Here is a 16866-nt window from a genome sequence, read left to right as displayed (position 1 = left end):
ATGAACATGCACAAGCAGCAGAGGGGGTGGACCTAATGCCCCTACAGTGGATGATGCCATCCCCCAGGTAGACCCCCAGTGGGACCCAAATAACCAGGCCAGTCTGACTCACCTCCACAATTATCGTGCTTATTTGATTAGGGCAAGCAAACCAGCGGCTCCCAGAACTAACAACATAACAGCTAAGGCTATGTTGTTAGAACAGGACAAACATGAAAGCCCCTCTCATTGGTTAGAGAAGAGTAGGGATGCCTTGCAGAAGCATGGGGGGATGGATCCTGAAGGGGAACCCTTTGACACATTGCTGAAGGTACAACTTGTTACTAAGGCTCGGCCTGACATAAAGAAAGGAGTACAAAAAGATCAAGAGTGGCAGAATAAGCCTCTAGAGGAATTGGTGAGAAAAACACAGCAAATATTTGTCGAAGGGATGAAGAAAAAGTAAAAGCTAAGGCAAAGATGATGGCAGAGTTTTTGCAGCCCCAAAAGAACAAACCACATGACCATGACTGTCAGGCAAGCAGCAGGGAACAATCTCTTCTCCAGACAAGTGACATAGACTGGCCAGTGGCCTTGTGGAATACAAATTCCATGGTTCGACTGTCCTTTTTACCATCAAGCTGCAGAAGTACTATTTAGCTGGTTAACTAAACATTACACTCACCTATGCCCCCTCTCTGTGCTAGCTCTGTTTCTGAAGTGCACAGGGCCCTGTAAATCCATACAAGGCAGTACTGCCCCACATTCCTGTGTTGGCACAGGCCTGGAAGTAAGGTAAGAGGCAGGAAGAGCCTCATGCCTCCCTTGAGGCACTGTCTTGAGGAGCAATGTGTTGGGCAGTCCCAGCCTTACAGGCAGCCGGGTAGTTTTGGCAAAGGTCAGACTGATGGTTCACATGTGGAAGTCACCACACAGAACATAAAATGAATGCATGGGGTAAGATCCTGAACAGGCACGAGAAAACAGGCCGAGGCTCAGATGCAGGGAAAAATCTTGGTTTAACCTAAGAATGACCACAAACTGTGCTGACAGTGATCACACCCATTTATATCAGCCTTAGAGTAAAGTATGTGAAGTACTAAGAAAAAGCCAAATAAATAAAAACAGCAGTGGTATAGAAGAAAAAGAAACAACTTGAAAGAAAGCATGAAGACTATGTTAAATGATGAAGGAAGTCTTACTGGTAATAATTTTTATTGCTTTTTAAAGAAATACAGGTCTTCTAACAGTGCCTAAATTAGTGAACTACTGAAATATGACTTGGCCACAGGCCTCTGAAAGACTGAGCTTCTCAAGGTTTGAGTCACATCTTAAAGGTGAAAAATAACTGAAACTGCAAACATCAGTGGGTGCACCCAATCTCAAAAGTGTCATGCTCCTTCTTTTTTATTTAAATTAAATTAAAATAATTAAATTAAATAATAAAAATGAAAAAAATAATTTAAACTAATTAAAAATAATTACTGTTAAATAAATACCATTAAATAAAAATTAACATTTCCAGCTGCCTAGTTGTTTGTATGAATATATTCAGCTCTCTTGCACTGTGGATGTAGAAGTACACTTAAGGAGCCTTTCAACATATTTGGAATTAGTATTTTTTGTAACTGACCTGGAAGACCAATTAATTAACATTTATATTCTCAAACCTTTCACTGGGTAGAGAAAGCTTTAACTGTAAACTGTCTGTAACTTAACTGTAACTTAAAACTGTCTGCTATGCTATTTTAAACCCACATGAGGTCCATTGTTTCAAACTTTGGTTTGAACTTATTTTTAAGTATCAACTGCACACTACTCTAAAAAAAAACAACTCAGTCAAAAAACAGGCTGGCAAGTAAACACTGAAAACAAAACAATTCCCTCTTATTTTTCCACTTGTAGGTGCACAGCATTACAAAGAATGTCAGGAGGTTGTTGTGTCGCCTTCTTCCTCATCTTTATTGTAGACATGCTGCTGTTTCTCATGGCTGATGTTTCAACAACCTAAACCAGCTGGAAAAAAATCAAAATGACTAGAGAATAATTAGTACCCAGTGTACCTGTCTTCCACAAGCTACACAGGAAAGACAGTACTGTAATGATATACTGTATGTGCACAGCTTTCCCTCTACCACAAAATCAGCAAGCAACGCGTAAATAACTACCTGTCACATCACTTGGCATGCTCAGTCAGTTTTCTTCCTGCCAAAGGAATACGATCCCAAAGCTGCAGCAACTGCTCTCCAACTTGTGGTTCCAGCTCCTAGAAATGATCAGGAATTGAGGGAAGTTACCTGCACTGCTACTACTGAGCACACAGAAACTGTTTATTACTGAATTGTTAGATAAGTTGCTGGTGATTGCTTTCAACCTTTCTAGAACAGCTCATCCCTACTGCTATTGGGACAAACACTAGAACTTCTACCAGAGGAAGGTTTTCTTACTAGGCCTCAGTAGGAGATAAAAACTTTCACAAGCCATCCTGGCCACAGTGAGATGTTGGTTCTCACAAAGATAATTCCCAATGAACACGCTACCACCATACCTAAGAACAGATGCACCAGATAATTTGTACCTCCCACAGATCAGTCACTTACTACAAAACATCATTATTTTCCACATCTTTTAAGCTGAATTCCATGAAGTGTGGTGGAGAATGTGGAAAGAGGTCACAGGAAATACAGTGGCCATCCTTTCCTTGTACTTCTTTCCCCCAGTTTCTTTAAACTGGAAAGGAGTTTTGAAGAAGAGAAGATGATACAAAAACTTTAGCTCTTCAATCATCAAGGAGATATTCTGTGAAGGGATGGGGAGAGGGCAGAAACTGCCACACAGAAATTCTGTGTCAATTCTTTGGCTTTTTGTAGTTGCAGCTATTTGGGTGTGGCAGACTATCTGAGAGAAGACATTTCAACCAAACAAGGCACAAATCTCTATAACTAAATTACAAACTAAAAAACACACCCAACTTCTTTTTGGAAGAATTCACCTTTAAATATTTCTTTTAACACATAAGCATGAAACTGTTTTGATTTTATCAAAACAACTACATTACTTCAGCAGTAATTCTGCATTAGCTGAAAGTACAATACATCAATGAACTGTAAATTCAGATTAGCAGATACATGAACAAGTGGAGATAAATGTCAAGGCTGAACAAGCTAATAAAAAATACACAATTCTACAAAGTAAAGAAAACTTAAGAATAGAGTAACATTACCTGGCCATCTCTACTTATTTGTACTTTCTTACTGTCATTCCATGGGTTGAGCAAATGGTGTGCAAACTGAAAAGGAATGCTTTCTTTTCGGATCCAGTCCACCTTAAATACACCTCCAAAACCAGCAGATCCCCAGTCCTGACTTTTCTCACACCCGATTGCTGAACCCATTCTAGCAAAACCCTGGGACAGAAATTGAAATATGAAAGAACAGACATAATGACACATCTGTCTATGGTTGAATGAGATAAATAACTGAACTTCCTATGAACCTTTCAAAGTAGTGTCAAAGGGATTCACACACTCTCCACATGAAGCTGGAGCTTCCAAAATGTTTTCATCTACAAAGTTAGAAGTATCACTTCTTTTTCCACTGCAAATATGCCTTGTAGGGTTTGACTATAAGGAATGTCTCTCAGTGACAAGATTATCACTAAAGGTTTTTTGAGCTTTGTAACAGATTAAAAAGCTGTTGCATAACTGTTCTGTTCTGAAGCAGAAGGAAATCAAGATAAATATTCTACTACAGTATAGTCCATTAGATATTCATATTCTTTGTTACTTGCTAAGTCCTTGTTACTCTTAATTTTTGCAGAAATCCATTTGTTCCTTCTCATGTTCCCTCTATGTTAACAAACTTTTACACAGAATTCATAGATTGCAACTGTTCTTCAAAGAAAGAAGTCAAAGTTGCTTTTATTTCCTTCTTTAGAGAAGCTGGACAAAATTCCAACATGACAAGTATTCAAGAAGAAAATGAATGACACCCCAAACCCATGACAGCATCTAACTTAAGGACACCCCAATTTACCCACACACCAAACAAACAAAAAGTAAACCCAACCCCACAAAAAACATATCAACTGTTCAGGTGAATGTCATTTAGGACTTAACAGTCCTAAAAGGACTTAACATTAACATTTAGGACTTAACAGTCCTAAAAGATGCAGTTTACCATGTAAATCATTGTGGTTGTAAGACAAGCAGTCCTAGATATCTCAAGCCAGACTTAAATAAGAATTAATAAAAGGAACAGAAGAAAAAAATAAATGTGAAATAGAGACAGTTGTGACAAGAGAAAATTAATAGAGAAGTTAATCTCACATTCCATGAGGGTGCAGCACACTGTCAAAACTGGAAGGGCAGGGCAAGGTCAACCACCTACATTCCTGACTTCAGTGTGTGTCCCCTTCCCCACTTCCTTGTCTGAGAGCACCAGTGCAACAGCCCGTTTTCATTATCAACTGACTTGCTGAAAATAACTTTCCAGTATTACATTTGTATTTGCCAAACCATCATAAGTAATATGTCACTGCAATCCTTCAGAGGTGCTGCCAAAACAGCTGTGTTTTGGTTGGGTCACTAGATTTTAAGTTCAGCTGACTTTTACAAATAACTTATATATGAAGAAGTCAGTTGAACTTCCTTCATCTGGAACAGCTGAATTTAGCTGGCTCACAACTGGCTGCAGCTTTGCACTACCAGGTCAAGTTTTTAAGTTGACTAGAGATTTGACCAACAAACTGTCGACAAATATCTCACTGAATATGAAGTCAAGACACAGCTCTGGAAGAATGATCAGCTTCCTAACTGGAAGTGAATAAAATTCTTTTTTATCAAAATTTTAATAAAGAAATCTATGAATTTCTTAGCTTTAGAAACCTGTGACTTGACTGTAGCTGCTTGCTCACTTACAATACACATTTTGGCATGCAAACATATAGCAATCCCCCACTTAGTTCGGAATTTTTTTCTGGTTGTTGTTGTTTTAGAGAATGAATGTAGGGTACAAACATTTTTCTGACTCATAATGCTTGGAGGCAATACCATCTGAGCTTTTGAGGGACAATCAAATTTCAGAGGAGAACGAAATACTCTTTCTTCAGCAAACACAGAGATTCACATATTTCTCTGCTTCTCACGAAGTCAGAAGTCGTATGCAAAGCTGTCCACACTACACACAGTCATTTGCTGCCTAAACCATCAAACACTGCTAATATTTAGTTTTAGATTAAGGCTCACCTGAAAGCATCCAGACCCTTGAACAGAAAATATTAAGTAAACCACATTACTCTCCCAAAAGGCTCCATTCAGCTTCCTTTCGTTACTTGGTGTAGTGGACCATATTCCCTTCTGCTGAGAAATATCAATGTTTTGCAGGTTGCTACTTTTCATTATAAAGTACCGAACTGGCATATTTTGTCTTGGTGAAGGAGATTTGCAACCCTGGCAAAAAGAAATTAATAGTAGGGAATTTAACAGTAATTCATCCATGAGGGGCAGAAAACAAGTGAAGCAGAACAGGACTAAAAAGTCTAGTGATAAATTATAATTGGTTTAAGACTGACACACCTTGAGATGACACAAAAATTAATCATCCTACACTGCAGCCTCCAGCACACTACTTACATATCTACCTTCAGAAAACATGTTTTCTTCCTTTTACATTGTTGGAATTTAAAAGATGAAAGACTCAACAGGAATTACTAAATCCTTCAATGAGTACATGAGGTTTCCCCTCAGTGATCTCTTTAGTGTTACTGCAGTTTACTATTCAAACATATAGGGACAACTATGACAATAATCTCATTAAAAATGTGCTCTTTAAAAAGAAAAGAAATTTAACCACACTTCTTTAAAATGTGGTTAAAATAGCCATCACAAAAAACCCCAAGCAGTCATAATAAGGCAGATAACACAATACTTCAAGAGAATCAGTATCAATGTATGCTATTACAGAAGCAGAGAAAGGCAGAATCCAAAACCTTCGGAAGTGTACATACAATATACTAATTTAATTGAAAAGAATTAATATACCTTCACTGTTTATTAGAACAAGTTTAAAAAAATACTATTTTTACTGTATTAAACTAGTGTAATCAGGATATTAAGTCTAAACTTAAAGTTCCAGAAGGAATTATTATGCAACTGTTATAAATGAAAAGTTATGTTAGGTTCCTAATTTATCAGTAAAATGCCCAGTATTTGAAGAATGGTTCCAGCAAGAAATTCTATTACTTTTGAAGAGCAGGGTGATACGTTTGAGAACTCTACCTTTCCAGATACTGGAGAAGAAGGACTAGCACAGGGGCTGGGATAGCTACTGCTTTCTGCAGGTTTCACTGAGGACTGAGCTAATCTGTCATCTGAGGATCGTTTGGAGAGCAAAATGTCTTTTTCTTTGTACTTCTTTGGCTGGTGGAGTGCGGGAGATGTAGATTTCACTGAAACCCTAGAAAGGACATACCTTGAGTTTCACAAGCAGTTAATGCACAATTTACATCGACCTGTCAGCCTACTGCATGACCACATGTATTACAGCAGCTATAAAATATGTTGTAACTAAAAAGCCCATACTGATCATGTGTTGTTTTTTAATGCTACTGTTAAACCTCTTCTGCTAGTTCTCAAAGACAATACTCCTGACTGCTCTCTCAAACAGCAGGCTCATGTATTAAATACTTCTCATTGGGATTACAATGCAGCATACAACAGTATAACACCTTTCAATGGTATTTCCACTGTTTTCACCTCTTTAGCAGAAATTTAAGTGATGCTTGTATACATAAACTGCAACCTAGAGTGAGCAGAAGACCGCAACATCTTACTTTTCAGCATTAGAGGAGTCAGACAATTCAGTTTCTGTTGAGCTTTTTCTGCTGTTAGTTGACTTCCATGTAGATGCCAAAGGAAGTTCTTCACAAGTCACAGGTCTTGGTCTCTGGCCAATTCCTGAAGGCTGCTGCAGACCTGCAGACTGTTCTTCAGCACTCAGAACAGCTGTAATTGCTCTTACAGTTGTTTCATCAACCTGAGACCACGGTTTAGAAGGAGCTCGCATACGACGCAGGAACAAACTGTGCCACTTCTGCCTAAGTTGCAACAGCATACCAGCGGCCTGTAATGAATTCCAGTTCTGTTAAAGACTGATGAAAATTAATCAGACAGGTAATCTCTTTCCTATGAGGCAGCAACTGGCATTTTAATATAAACAGGGTTCAGAATGAAAGGCAAGACTACAATCTTGGGGAGGGGGAACAACTCATATTTAAACTAAGATGTTAATTTACTTTCTTTTCCTTGGGTGCAGGGTTATTTTTGAAACATTTCATTTAACTCTGTACTAGACTTAACATTGTATTGTAAATCCACCTACTTTTTTTTCTTTTTTAATCTTTCTAGAAAACCCAATTTTTTCATGCTTAATGCCCTTCCCCTCAAATCAGTCTATACTCATGCACTCTTCATACCTGAGGGAAAAGAGCTCTAAGTGACATTTTCTTACACACACTTCTGTCCAAATGTGATGACTAAATTCAAAAGACTATAGTCTAATTCCCATGTTATCAGGAATGCTTCCATTAAAATACATTTTTTTAAATCACTCTTTTGGACACAGTAGTAGTATTATTAGAGCTGGTAAGCCTAAGTATTTCATGACCCACAAACTACCTCTTACCACAGCCACAGCTCCTCAATGACCTAAAGACTTCTATTTCAAAGAGGTTTTTATTTATCCTTCCAAAATCTGACAGCAACTTTCTTTTGGCAACTCCAGCTTCAAGTGTTCCTTTTTGATCTGATTTTGGTTATCCTCTCAGAGAAAGAAAAACACAATATGCCAGTGTGACTGTTCTCTCAGCTCCTGCTCAGATTTTGGCTATCCCAGATCATGCTATGGCCTGATGGAGCACCATGCAGGCAGGACAGGAGGCCAGAAGGAGCAGAAGGGCCATTATGCTGCCACAGTCACCTGCAGTTTGCTGTCTCCTACAGCCATTATCTTTTGTCTGGCAGTCCCTTCAGAATCTGCTGACTTGTGGAAAGGGACCAAACTGCCAAGCTCAGACATACAAAACATCATACTTCAAGAAAGGTATGATACTTTTCTGGTATACCCATCCCCAGAAAATTTTTGAAGCAGATCCAGCAGCATCTGGACTGCTGAGGCTTTCCTGCTCCCTCATGTGATAGACAGTTCACCCACACCAATATGGAGGAAGAGGGATAAGCACTCTCACTGTTGACTTAGGTGACTATTTTTTATCTTTTTGCTCATAGGGACAAGAATTGAAAGGTATGGGTGATAGGTTATGAAACCTTGTAACTTGGATGTTGAATACATGAACTCACATGACAGACAACTCTGGGCCAAAGCGGATTGAAGCCCTTTAATTCCTGACGAGCTCATGAAGTAAAGTTAAATCACAGAATATGTAGTTTGAGAGACCCAAACAGAACATGACATTCTTAGAGAAAATTCTTGGCTACACAAATGTTACCAAAACCTTTTTACATCTTTTTACAATTCTTCTACATGAAGCAAACCCAGAGCGATTTCTTACTTACTTCAGGGTCCAGTTTGAGATGGAGCCATTCATCCAGCTTCAGTAGTGCCAGATGAGCAGTTGTTTTGTCCTCCATCTCACTGTCACTGCTATCATTAGATACTCCTCCCCCTGAATTAAAGAAAAAAGGTGCATTAGCATTTCTGTATTTTTTTCTACTTATATACAAAAAACAGAACAGTACTGTATTACCAGCAATAAATATTTTTCCTTCTAAAATTGACTTTAAAATGTAAACATTTGTAAAACTACCTCTTCTTTTCTGCAAATACACTGAAAAGTCCTTGCTCCAGATAGCGGCAATCAAGTAGCCAGATCTGCTGAAGGTCCTGCTAACTGTACTGATGTGATCTGACTCAACTCATGTACCTTCATCAGCATTCACAAGCCACTATCCAACTTTTGCCTAAAGCAGTTTGTAAAACCACATGTGGCTCTATTTCCTAGTAAAATAGCAGATTTAAAGACCTAGTATACATATACATATCTATACATATATGTATTCATATATACATATGGCTATTAATTAGGAATCCTTATTTTCCTAAAGTGCAATTCTATCAGCATGAACACTATTCTACAGTTAACAGTTTAGAAGCAAAACAGGAAAGCTTCAGAAATTAGTTGGACATACAGTTTGATTCAAACTGTGGGAACTAGCAGCAGTTATTTTTGCTTCCATTCCAAGAACACTCAATTTAAATAAAAAATTTTTAAAAAAGGAAATTTCTATATATTCTCTATTACTTGTGGTTAATAGTATAGCTGACTGACATTAAAAATTATCAGTAGAACATATCTTGAAAATGTGTGTGTCAGCTAGAAGCAACATGAATTATCTGTCATACTGATTGTTTCTAAATTACTCAATCTGAATAATCTAATTCAAAGTATCAAATAAAGTAGTCTGTAGAAAAAGAACATATATACTATACTTCTCACTACCAGTATTATCATTAGACACTGTGGCTGCATTATTTCCTTACTAACTGTACTGAATGAATGTATAAGGAATCCCAAAACTGAGAGATTTGTTACAAAGTATTTGATACAAACTGTTCCTGAATAGCTATAGGAATTATAACACTGTTGTTTTCAGAATCAGCCAATATATGTATTAAGTATTACTTAAAAATAGGCCTTCCTTGTCACACACCAGTGTATACCAATGGAAACATCCCAAATCTGGGCTCCAGTGTACCTCGAAAGATTGAAGATGCCTGCAAGGCATTACTTGGCAGTCTGGCTGGTCCACAGAAGAGGGACACGGTGACAGGTGTCACAACAGAGCAGCACCTGATGTTTGCTGTCTTGTGAGCTCTTGTCATTTCATCATATATAAGCCAGTCTGTAGGGAGAGCCTGGATGGCTGCAGCCTGTCCATTTGCTGGGGCAATCTGTGCAAGAGAAGATAAGACTAGGCTATTATACCCGGTTACCCATATTTAATGTAAATTTTAACATATTTCCCATTTTATCCAGAGATATTTGTGGATGCCTTAACCTGGCAGTGTTCACAGCGAGGCTGGGTGGGGCTCTCAGCAACCTGGACTAGTGGGAGGTGTCCCTGCCCATGGCAGGAGGTTGGAATGAGAGAAGCTTTAAGGTCCCTTCCAACCCAACCATTCTATGGCTCTATATTTTGAGAAATAAATACACGTATAATAATACACATATAAAAATATACACGCAAATAAAAATTTTGAGAGAATTCAACCAGATTCAGAAATTATCCTACCATGATAAAACAAAATATTTTGCTTTAAAAAAGGTTTAAAAAAAGTTTCAGAGTAGAACTTCTTGCTTTTAAGAGTAGGGATCATTATATCTTTAGAACAATTTTATAACTAGGGGCATTGTTTTTGCCATTTTGCCTTGTTCCATCTAGAGAAAGAGCTAACTGAAACAATGGGGAAAAAAAACAACTCAAACTTCTATCAGCTGGTTAGTGAAGTATTTAGAAAAAGTAGAAAAGTTAGAAAAGTATTTTCTAAAGCTGTAGTGTTAAATGCCCATGCTGCTTTTAAAGCACTGACAACTAGAAAAAGACATTTCTAAAACATGTGATAGATTTTAGTGCTCTTTTTTGTGAACTATAAATTCAAAGTGATTTACCTTTTTATACTGAGTTTGACCAAGAACAGAGGTAGGATGAAATCTCACTTTCTTCTCCTTTGGTTCAGTCAACACCAGGCTTTCTCTGTTTACATGCACAAGATTGGGATACATCCCAGCCACTAAAGCAGCTTTAATTACAGCCCAGTTCTCAGAGTTAGTATTAACATCTCTAATATCAGCTCCTCCTCTGGCTCTCACAAAACCTGACAAGACAAAATGGTGCCATGTCAGCTTGTGTTTGGTTCTCAAAAGGAGCTTGAAAATGAAGGTGAAATAAATTACTTATTTGTTGCATTTTTCACCACTACCAACCTTAACAGCACCAAGAAACAATCATTACACTGAAATCCTTCCTGGTAATAGTTTCATACTAACACAAAATACAATTCTTTCTACAATACAAAGACATTTCCTATGGGAATATTTTACTAAAACACAAAGATCCAAAGAAATTCATCTCAACAGCGAAATGCAGTGGCATGTGGAGATGAGGGTGCTTTCAGTTAGATCAGCCACACTTCCTCATCTACACCATACCCTGCATCAATGTGTACATGAAAATGTGTTTCAAATTAAGGAAAATTACAATGGTGAACATGATTTTTGTTACAATTTCTATATGTCTGACTTTAAAATAAGGGTTTTTTTGAAGCTCTTTACCTGAGGCTCTAAGCTGGCCAAGCAACTGTGTTCTCATTCCTACAATGATTTCCATTGTGGCTTGGGATAGGAAGTTCTTTTCACAGAAGGCTCTCTCCCAGCCATCACTGCGTGCCTTCTGCCATGCCTGAAAATGTTTTTACATTTGCTTATTAGTTTGATAAGCTAAAACTAGAACATGCTTTTTTTTTTAAATTACATTTATGTCAATAAAATAAATGTAAGACCCACTCTGAAAGTAAATGTATCAAACTAGATTCTTATTTCTATTCAAGAATTAGATTATCTTACCTGCTCACTACAATGATCATTATGTCAAGTTAAAATTAATAATTTAATAAAGATCTTTACATTAAGATCATGATTTGAAGATCTCTGTGTAGTAGCATGTAAAAAGGCACATTGTTGGAGCACTCAGAATTTTGTAAGGTTTGAAAATATCAACAAAACATACCACAAAAAGTGTTCCCTCACAAATTTATGAGTCCAATATACAGGAAAGCCACCAGGCAAAAATAAAGTCTTCTCCAAGGATGTTGCTGACTGCAACACAAGGACTTAATCACAGTGCACCACTCTATATCCAAGCAGACTGATGCATTATTTACCTTGATTGTGTGATCTACTGTGATTAGTACTCTCTGAAATGAAGTATTACCTGGAAAGCCCTGAGCAGGGCCATGTGGTCACTGAATGTCCCTGCAGCAAAACGCTTCCTGCACAGCATGGCTGCACGCTTTTGGGAGGCCAGTGTGGGCAGCACAAAAGGGTCTTGGCAGGCAAGAGCACAGGCAATGGTCAGAACAGGATCCAGGCACTTCAGCACTACAGCATACAACACCATTTTACCAAGGTGTGGCTCTACAGGTAATTCAGTGAGGTGATAACCAAGCTCAGTGAGATCTTCCCAAGCGTCCATGGCATCTATGGTCTGTTTATAATCAAACAAACAAAGGAGAGGGGGACAGGGACAGTGAACTAAATCAATTAGCAGTGAAAGCAAAAAGAATGTGAATATTGGACATTAACTAGACTTGCTCCCAAACACTTAAAAAAGCAAGTCAAACTATTTACAGAGACAAGACTTTGAAGCACTCTCTTCCCTTGACATGGAAAAACATATCCTCACACACAAAATGAAAACAGACAATAAACAAAAATTTGAAACATCCTTAAGTAATTAAAAACAGCTTCAGTACAAACTGAAGTAAGAAAAATGGACTGCTACACGAAAAATTTGGAATCAAACACAATTTCCATGTAAACCTATTCCTTTTCTGACCTTAAGCATATGCACAGCATTTCTCACAGTTACAGCAGGCGGAGGATCAGGAGCTTTCATAAGGAAGTCTACAATTGGACAATTAATTGGAGCCAGAAGTTTTGTGTACAAACAAATCTCCTGCAAGTTAAAAGGCAGAACAAAAAAGATTACCAAGATTTGGAAACAATCTTAGAGATTGTTTCCAAATCTTGGAAACACATGTCCCAAACACATGATTTGTTGCAATTAATAGTATGGCTTGATGACATTACATTTTTTAAAGTTATAATTTCTAAGTGAACATGCACCTGAAGCGGCATTCTTAGAAGTTCTGGAGATTGAAATTCCAACATATTCTGAAATCGGAGCCTGCTGAAGAGACGAAAACAGACTCCAGGCTGACAGCGCCCAGCCCTTGAAAATGAAATATGGAAAGTTGTGAAAATTAGGATTTCTTTAAAAAAACAAAACCAAAAGCCAACAAACAGACACAGAAACTTAGAATGGGAAAGTAGAAGCAGTTCTATGAAGAAAATGTTGTTAAGTCACACAAAAAGTGAGTTTTCCTATCACGGATTATTTTTGAGAGTGTGGCGATTTTTCACTGTCATTTTAACCCAACACTGAGAAATCTGGAGAAAGAAAAACAAGGCTTATCTAAGTAAAGTGCTGTGGGTATTTTTTTAATCCAAGACCAGTCCAAATCTCAATCATCCTTTGTTGTAAGGAATCTAAGTTGCAAACTTCATTTCTTCCTCTCACATCCCCTAAACATAAGTGACCCTTGGATTAAAAGACAGAATTAAGATTAAATAAATTGCGAGTAGATGAACAGAGACAGCAAATTCTCACATTCATGCACAAATATCTGTAGCTGAATGCCTTAATGCCAATATAATTGATTTAAGGGGCATTTGTTGCTACACAAACTTCTGAGCCCTCACCCACATTTGTTGGGAAGAGCATGATGATGGCCTGTTAAGTCATGGATAGTTCTGAGAAAGTGAAATAGGTCATCCTTTGCCAACAGAGGATGTGGGAAAACAATCCACTGGACACTGTGACTGATGGTGCTACATGGAAGAAAAAGAAAGGAGAACAAACTAATGGGGGGAAAACAACCTAGACCTTTGGGAAAACACCTTTCCTACAGCTTAGGAAATGATTCCAAGGAAACACACACTAACCCCTACTCAGAACAAGTGTTGGCCATTGTCCAACATGACACTGGACTAGGCTAGAAACAGTTATTATGTTGTCTGCTTTATTCTTAACATACAGGATGGTGGATATAAAATTAAATAAAATTAAAAACCAGTATGAGACATTTATTACCTGCCTTTTCTCTGGATAGCACTGGCTTTTGAAATCCACCCCATTTTTAGCATTGTAACACGACTCAGTGGATCTAAAGACTTCTATAAAAACAAAGAAAGGAACATAAACTGAAGATTGAATGGGATACATGAAATTAAAGTTACCAGTTATTTAGATTACTAACAGGAGTTTTCTAAAAAGTGTGAAACAGCAATATATACAGCAGCTTATGGCACAAAGGTATCTTCTCAGTTTCAAGCAAATTTATGATGTTATCTCCTTTGCAGTATCTTTGTGCTACACAGTTTTCAAAATTAAACGTTTTCTAGTCAGTAGGTAAATGCAAGCCACTAAAAGGTACGTTAGATCTGTGTTCTGAGATATCACAAAGCAAGCAAAAATACATTATTATACTGAATGAAGTTTTCCTTTTTATCTCACTTGGAAATTATCAACTTATTTTCTTAGATTGTGTAAAATTACAAAAAAAACTTTTGCTTCACGAGAACTTCAGAAATTTGGTGTGCATACCGCCTATAAAATCCAATTTCATTCCGAAAGCCATACACTAGGTCTCAAATTGTCTCATTATGTTATCTCACTTTTCTTGGACAAATGATTTGGGAATAAGCCCCCAACACATCAAAAAAAGTGCTTAAAAACTTAATGGATTATTTTTGAACTTGATAAAATAGCAGGACAAAAGGAACTCCTAGTATTCTCTAAGTCTCAGAAAGGAGGTGGTCTAAACTGAGGACTTGTTTTAAACATCAAACAGAAATACTAAATTACAAAAGAAAAAGATACATCAATACATCAACCTACATCAGCTTTTACAGGGTTTTTGTACAGCTAGCTATTTACAGTACTTGTTTTAAAACAAACAGATGTTGAAACTTTTCAGTGAGGTCTGTTGCCTGACATGCATTAGCTCTCAGCCTACTGTAAACAAAAAAGTTCTCCCTAATTTATGCACTGTGAGTTTTAGAATTGCACTAGGAAAATTTAAGGCAGTCATACCTCTTTCACTTTGCCTGAGTCAATGACAAACACAACATCATTGACTGTTATGCTGGTTTCTGCAATATTAGTGGAAAGAATCTGCAATGAAAAAAAGCCAAAACCACCAAAACTATAGTAACTGTAAAAGCAAATACAAAATAGATCATTGTAGCATTTGACAAAGTCTTCTGATACTTGCAATTTTGCGGATGCCAGAAGGTGGAGTTTCAAGCACTTTCTTCTGATCCAAAGTCTGCACACTCGAATGAAGCATGAAAACTTGGTATCTAATGCAAGACAAAAAGCACAATTTAAGGATTCTTAGAAGAAGCTATGAAAATCCACAGAAACTAAAGATTTTACCTGTGAGCATTATCAGCAAATCTCTTGTCATCAAAAAGAATACGGTCCCTCAGGTTCACTATCTCATCATATCCAGGAAGAAATATTAAAATTGCACCTAAAAAAGGAAGTGGGTTTACAGAGAAAAGCAGAAAATTCAAATACATATCAGTGCCATGTAAACTAGCACTAGGAAGGTTTTAACTTTTGGGGATTTCTGAAAAAAGAGCATGATTCATCAGAAGCCAAATCCGTAACAATACACTGGGAGTGTGGGTAGTTACCTACCTGCATCACAACTATGACAGATGCTGTGAAGTAAGTGCATTATCAGATCCAGATCCACTTTTTCATCATCAAAACTGTGATGATAAGCTGTCAGTAGTTCTCTGTCCTCTGCACTAAGGTCACTACCACTTTTTTGGACCAGGGAACTTTCATCCAGATTTCCAAATCCAAATGAAGCACTGTAATAGAAAAATACACAGACCAGAGTCAAGGCTCCCACTTTGGGTTTGCATTCTGCCATCAGCTCAAACTTAGATGAGGACCAACAGGACTATTGGTCTTGAATTCTAATTTTTAAATGTAGCAGAAGAGAATCACCATGCTATTACTGTTCACTGATTTAAATGTTAACCCAACAATGCATGCCAGTTCATTTTTTAGTGTTAACTTTAGTTTTCTTAAACTTCATTGAAACACAGTCATAAGCAAATGAAAGTATAAAGATGCTTCTCATTTATGTGTTCAAGGAAAACTATTTAAGAGATACATATTCTCCAAGAATTTCCCACTAGCGGAAACTACACTAAGAGAAATTATAATAAATATAACCTTTAAAAAACAGTACCTCAACTATGATTAACTGTAAGTTAATAAAAAAAAATATCATTCTTGAATGGCCTAGTGTACGTTACTTCTATAAAATTTCTTTAATATGTCTATTGTGTATAATCAATACACAAATAAAAACACACGACAGATTTGTTTCCAAAGTAAGCATGTGAAAATAAAATGGTACATAGTATATAATCAGCAAGTTGTGCAAATGTAAAAATATGATATTGAATGAAAACTTTTTTTTGTTATTTATTTTTGAAATACTCCTACTTTCAAAAAAAAAATAAAAGTCATTGCTATGTAGTCCAGATTTTACAGCATGAAAAGCTAAAACCGGTTCTGATTAAAAGAATACAAAGCTCAAATTTCCTTTCACCATATTATACAATTCTTTCTGCAAAGCAGTTACAGCTTACCTATAGGACTCCAAGAGATCAACAACCTCTGTCTGTCCAAATCGCCTAGCCCAGTCCACAGCCATCCTGAAAGAGTTGCACAAGTATTTTTATTAGATTTTTCACTTTGAAAGATGAATATGAATAGCACATCGGGTGAGAAGACAATTGACACCAGACCTTTGTATCCATTCCAGTATTCTTATCAGAATTGTTATTGCTGGATCTGCAACTTTCCATTTGAAAGTGCTTGAAAAGGTGTTAAAAGCTATCTTATTTTTAGGTAACTGCAGTTGTTTACCACAAAAGAAAGTCAGAATTTTACACAGGAGTACCTTCCAACGTTAACAAGGAAACTAGGAGGAAAAATGGGAA

At 37.1% G+C, this 16866-nt stretch overlaps 1 protein-coding gene across 1 annotated transcript in view; it reads right to left on the bottom strand.

Annotated features, from left to right (window-relative positions):
- Positions 1–1158: 1158 nt before the first annotated feature.
- Positions 1159–16866, bottom strand: part of LOC107198450 (3'-5' RNA helicase YTHDC2-like) — a 30270-nt gene continuing 14562 nt past the window's right edge. Inside the window, exons 12-30 of the mRNA XM_015615501.2 lie at positions 16513–16578; positions 15542–15720; positions 15275–15371; positions 15111–15198; positions 14930–15010; positions 13928–14010; positions 12901–13006; positions 12611–12730; positions 11987–12259; positions 11329–11455; positions 10666–10871; positions 9752–9947; positions 8552–8661; positions 6811–7100; positions 6257–6434; positions 5225–5428; positions 3203–3385; positions 2148–2245; positions 1159–1995 (exon numbers count right to left, since the gene is read on the bottom strand). Coding sequence (XP_015470987.1) covers positions 2156–2245; positions 3203–3385; positions 5225–5428; positions 6257–6434; positions 6811–7100; positions 8552–8661; positions 9752–9947; positions 10666–10871; positions 11329–11455; positions 11987–12259; positions 12611–12730; positions 12901–13006; positions 13928–14010; positions 14930–15010; positions 15111–15198; positions 15275–15371; positions 15542–15720; positions 16513–16578 — 2677 coding nt within the window. The 3' untranslated portion in view covers positions 1159–1995; positions 2148–2155. The remainder of the gene's footprint in view (positions 1996–2147; positions 2246–3202; positions 3386–5224; positions 5429–6256; positions 6435–6810; positions 7101–8551; positions 8662–9751; positions 9948–10665; positions 10872–11328; positions 11456–11986; positions 12260–12610; positions 12731–12900; positions 13007–13927; positions 14011–14929; positions 15011–15110; positions 15199–15274; positions 15372–15541; positions 15721–16512; positions 16579–16866) is intronic.

The sequence above is a fragment of the Parus major genome, chromosome Z (genome assembly GCF_001522545.3).
Source record: "Parus major isolate Abel chromosome Z, Parus_major1.1, whole genome shotgun sequence".
NCBI classification, from domain to species: Eukaryota; Metazoa; Chordata; class Aves; order Passeriformes; family Paridae; genus Parus; species Parus major.
This window is presented reverse-complemented; position numbering and strand designations above follow the sequence as displayed.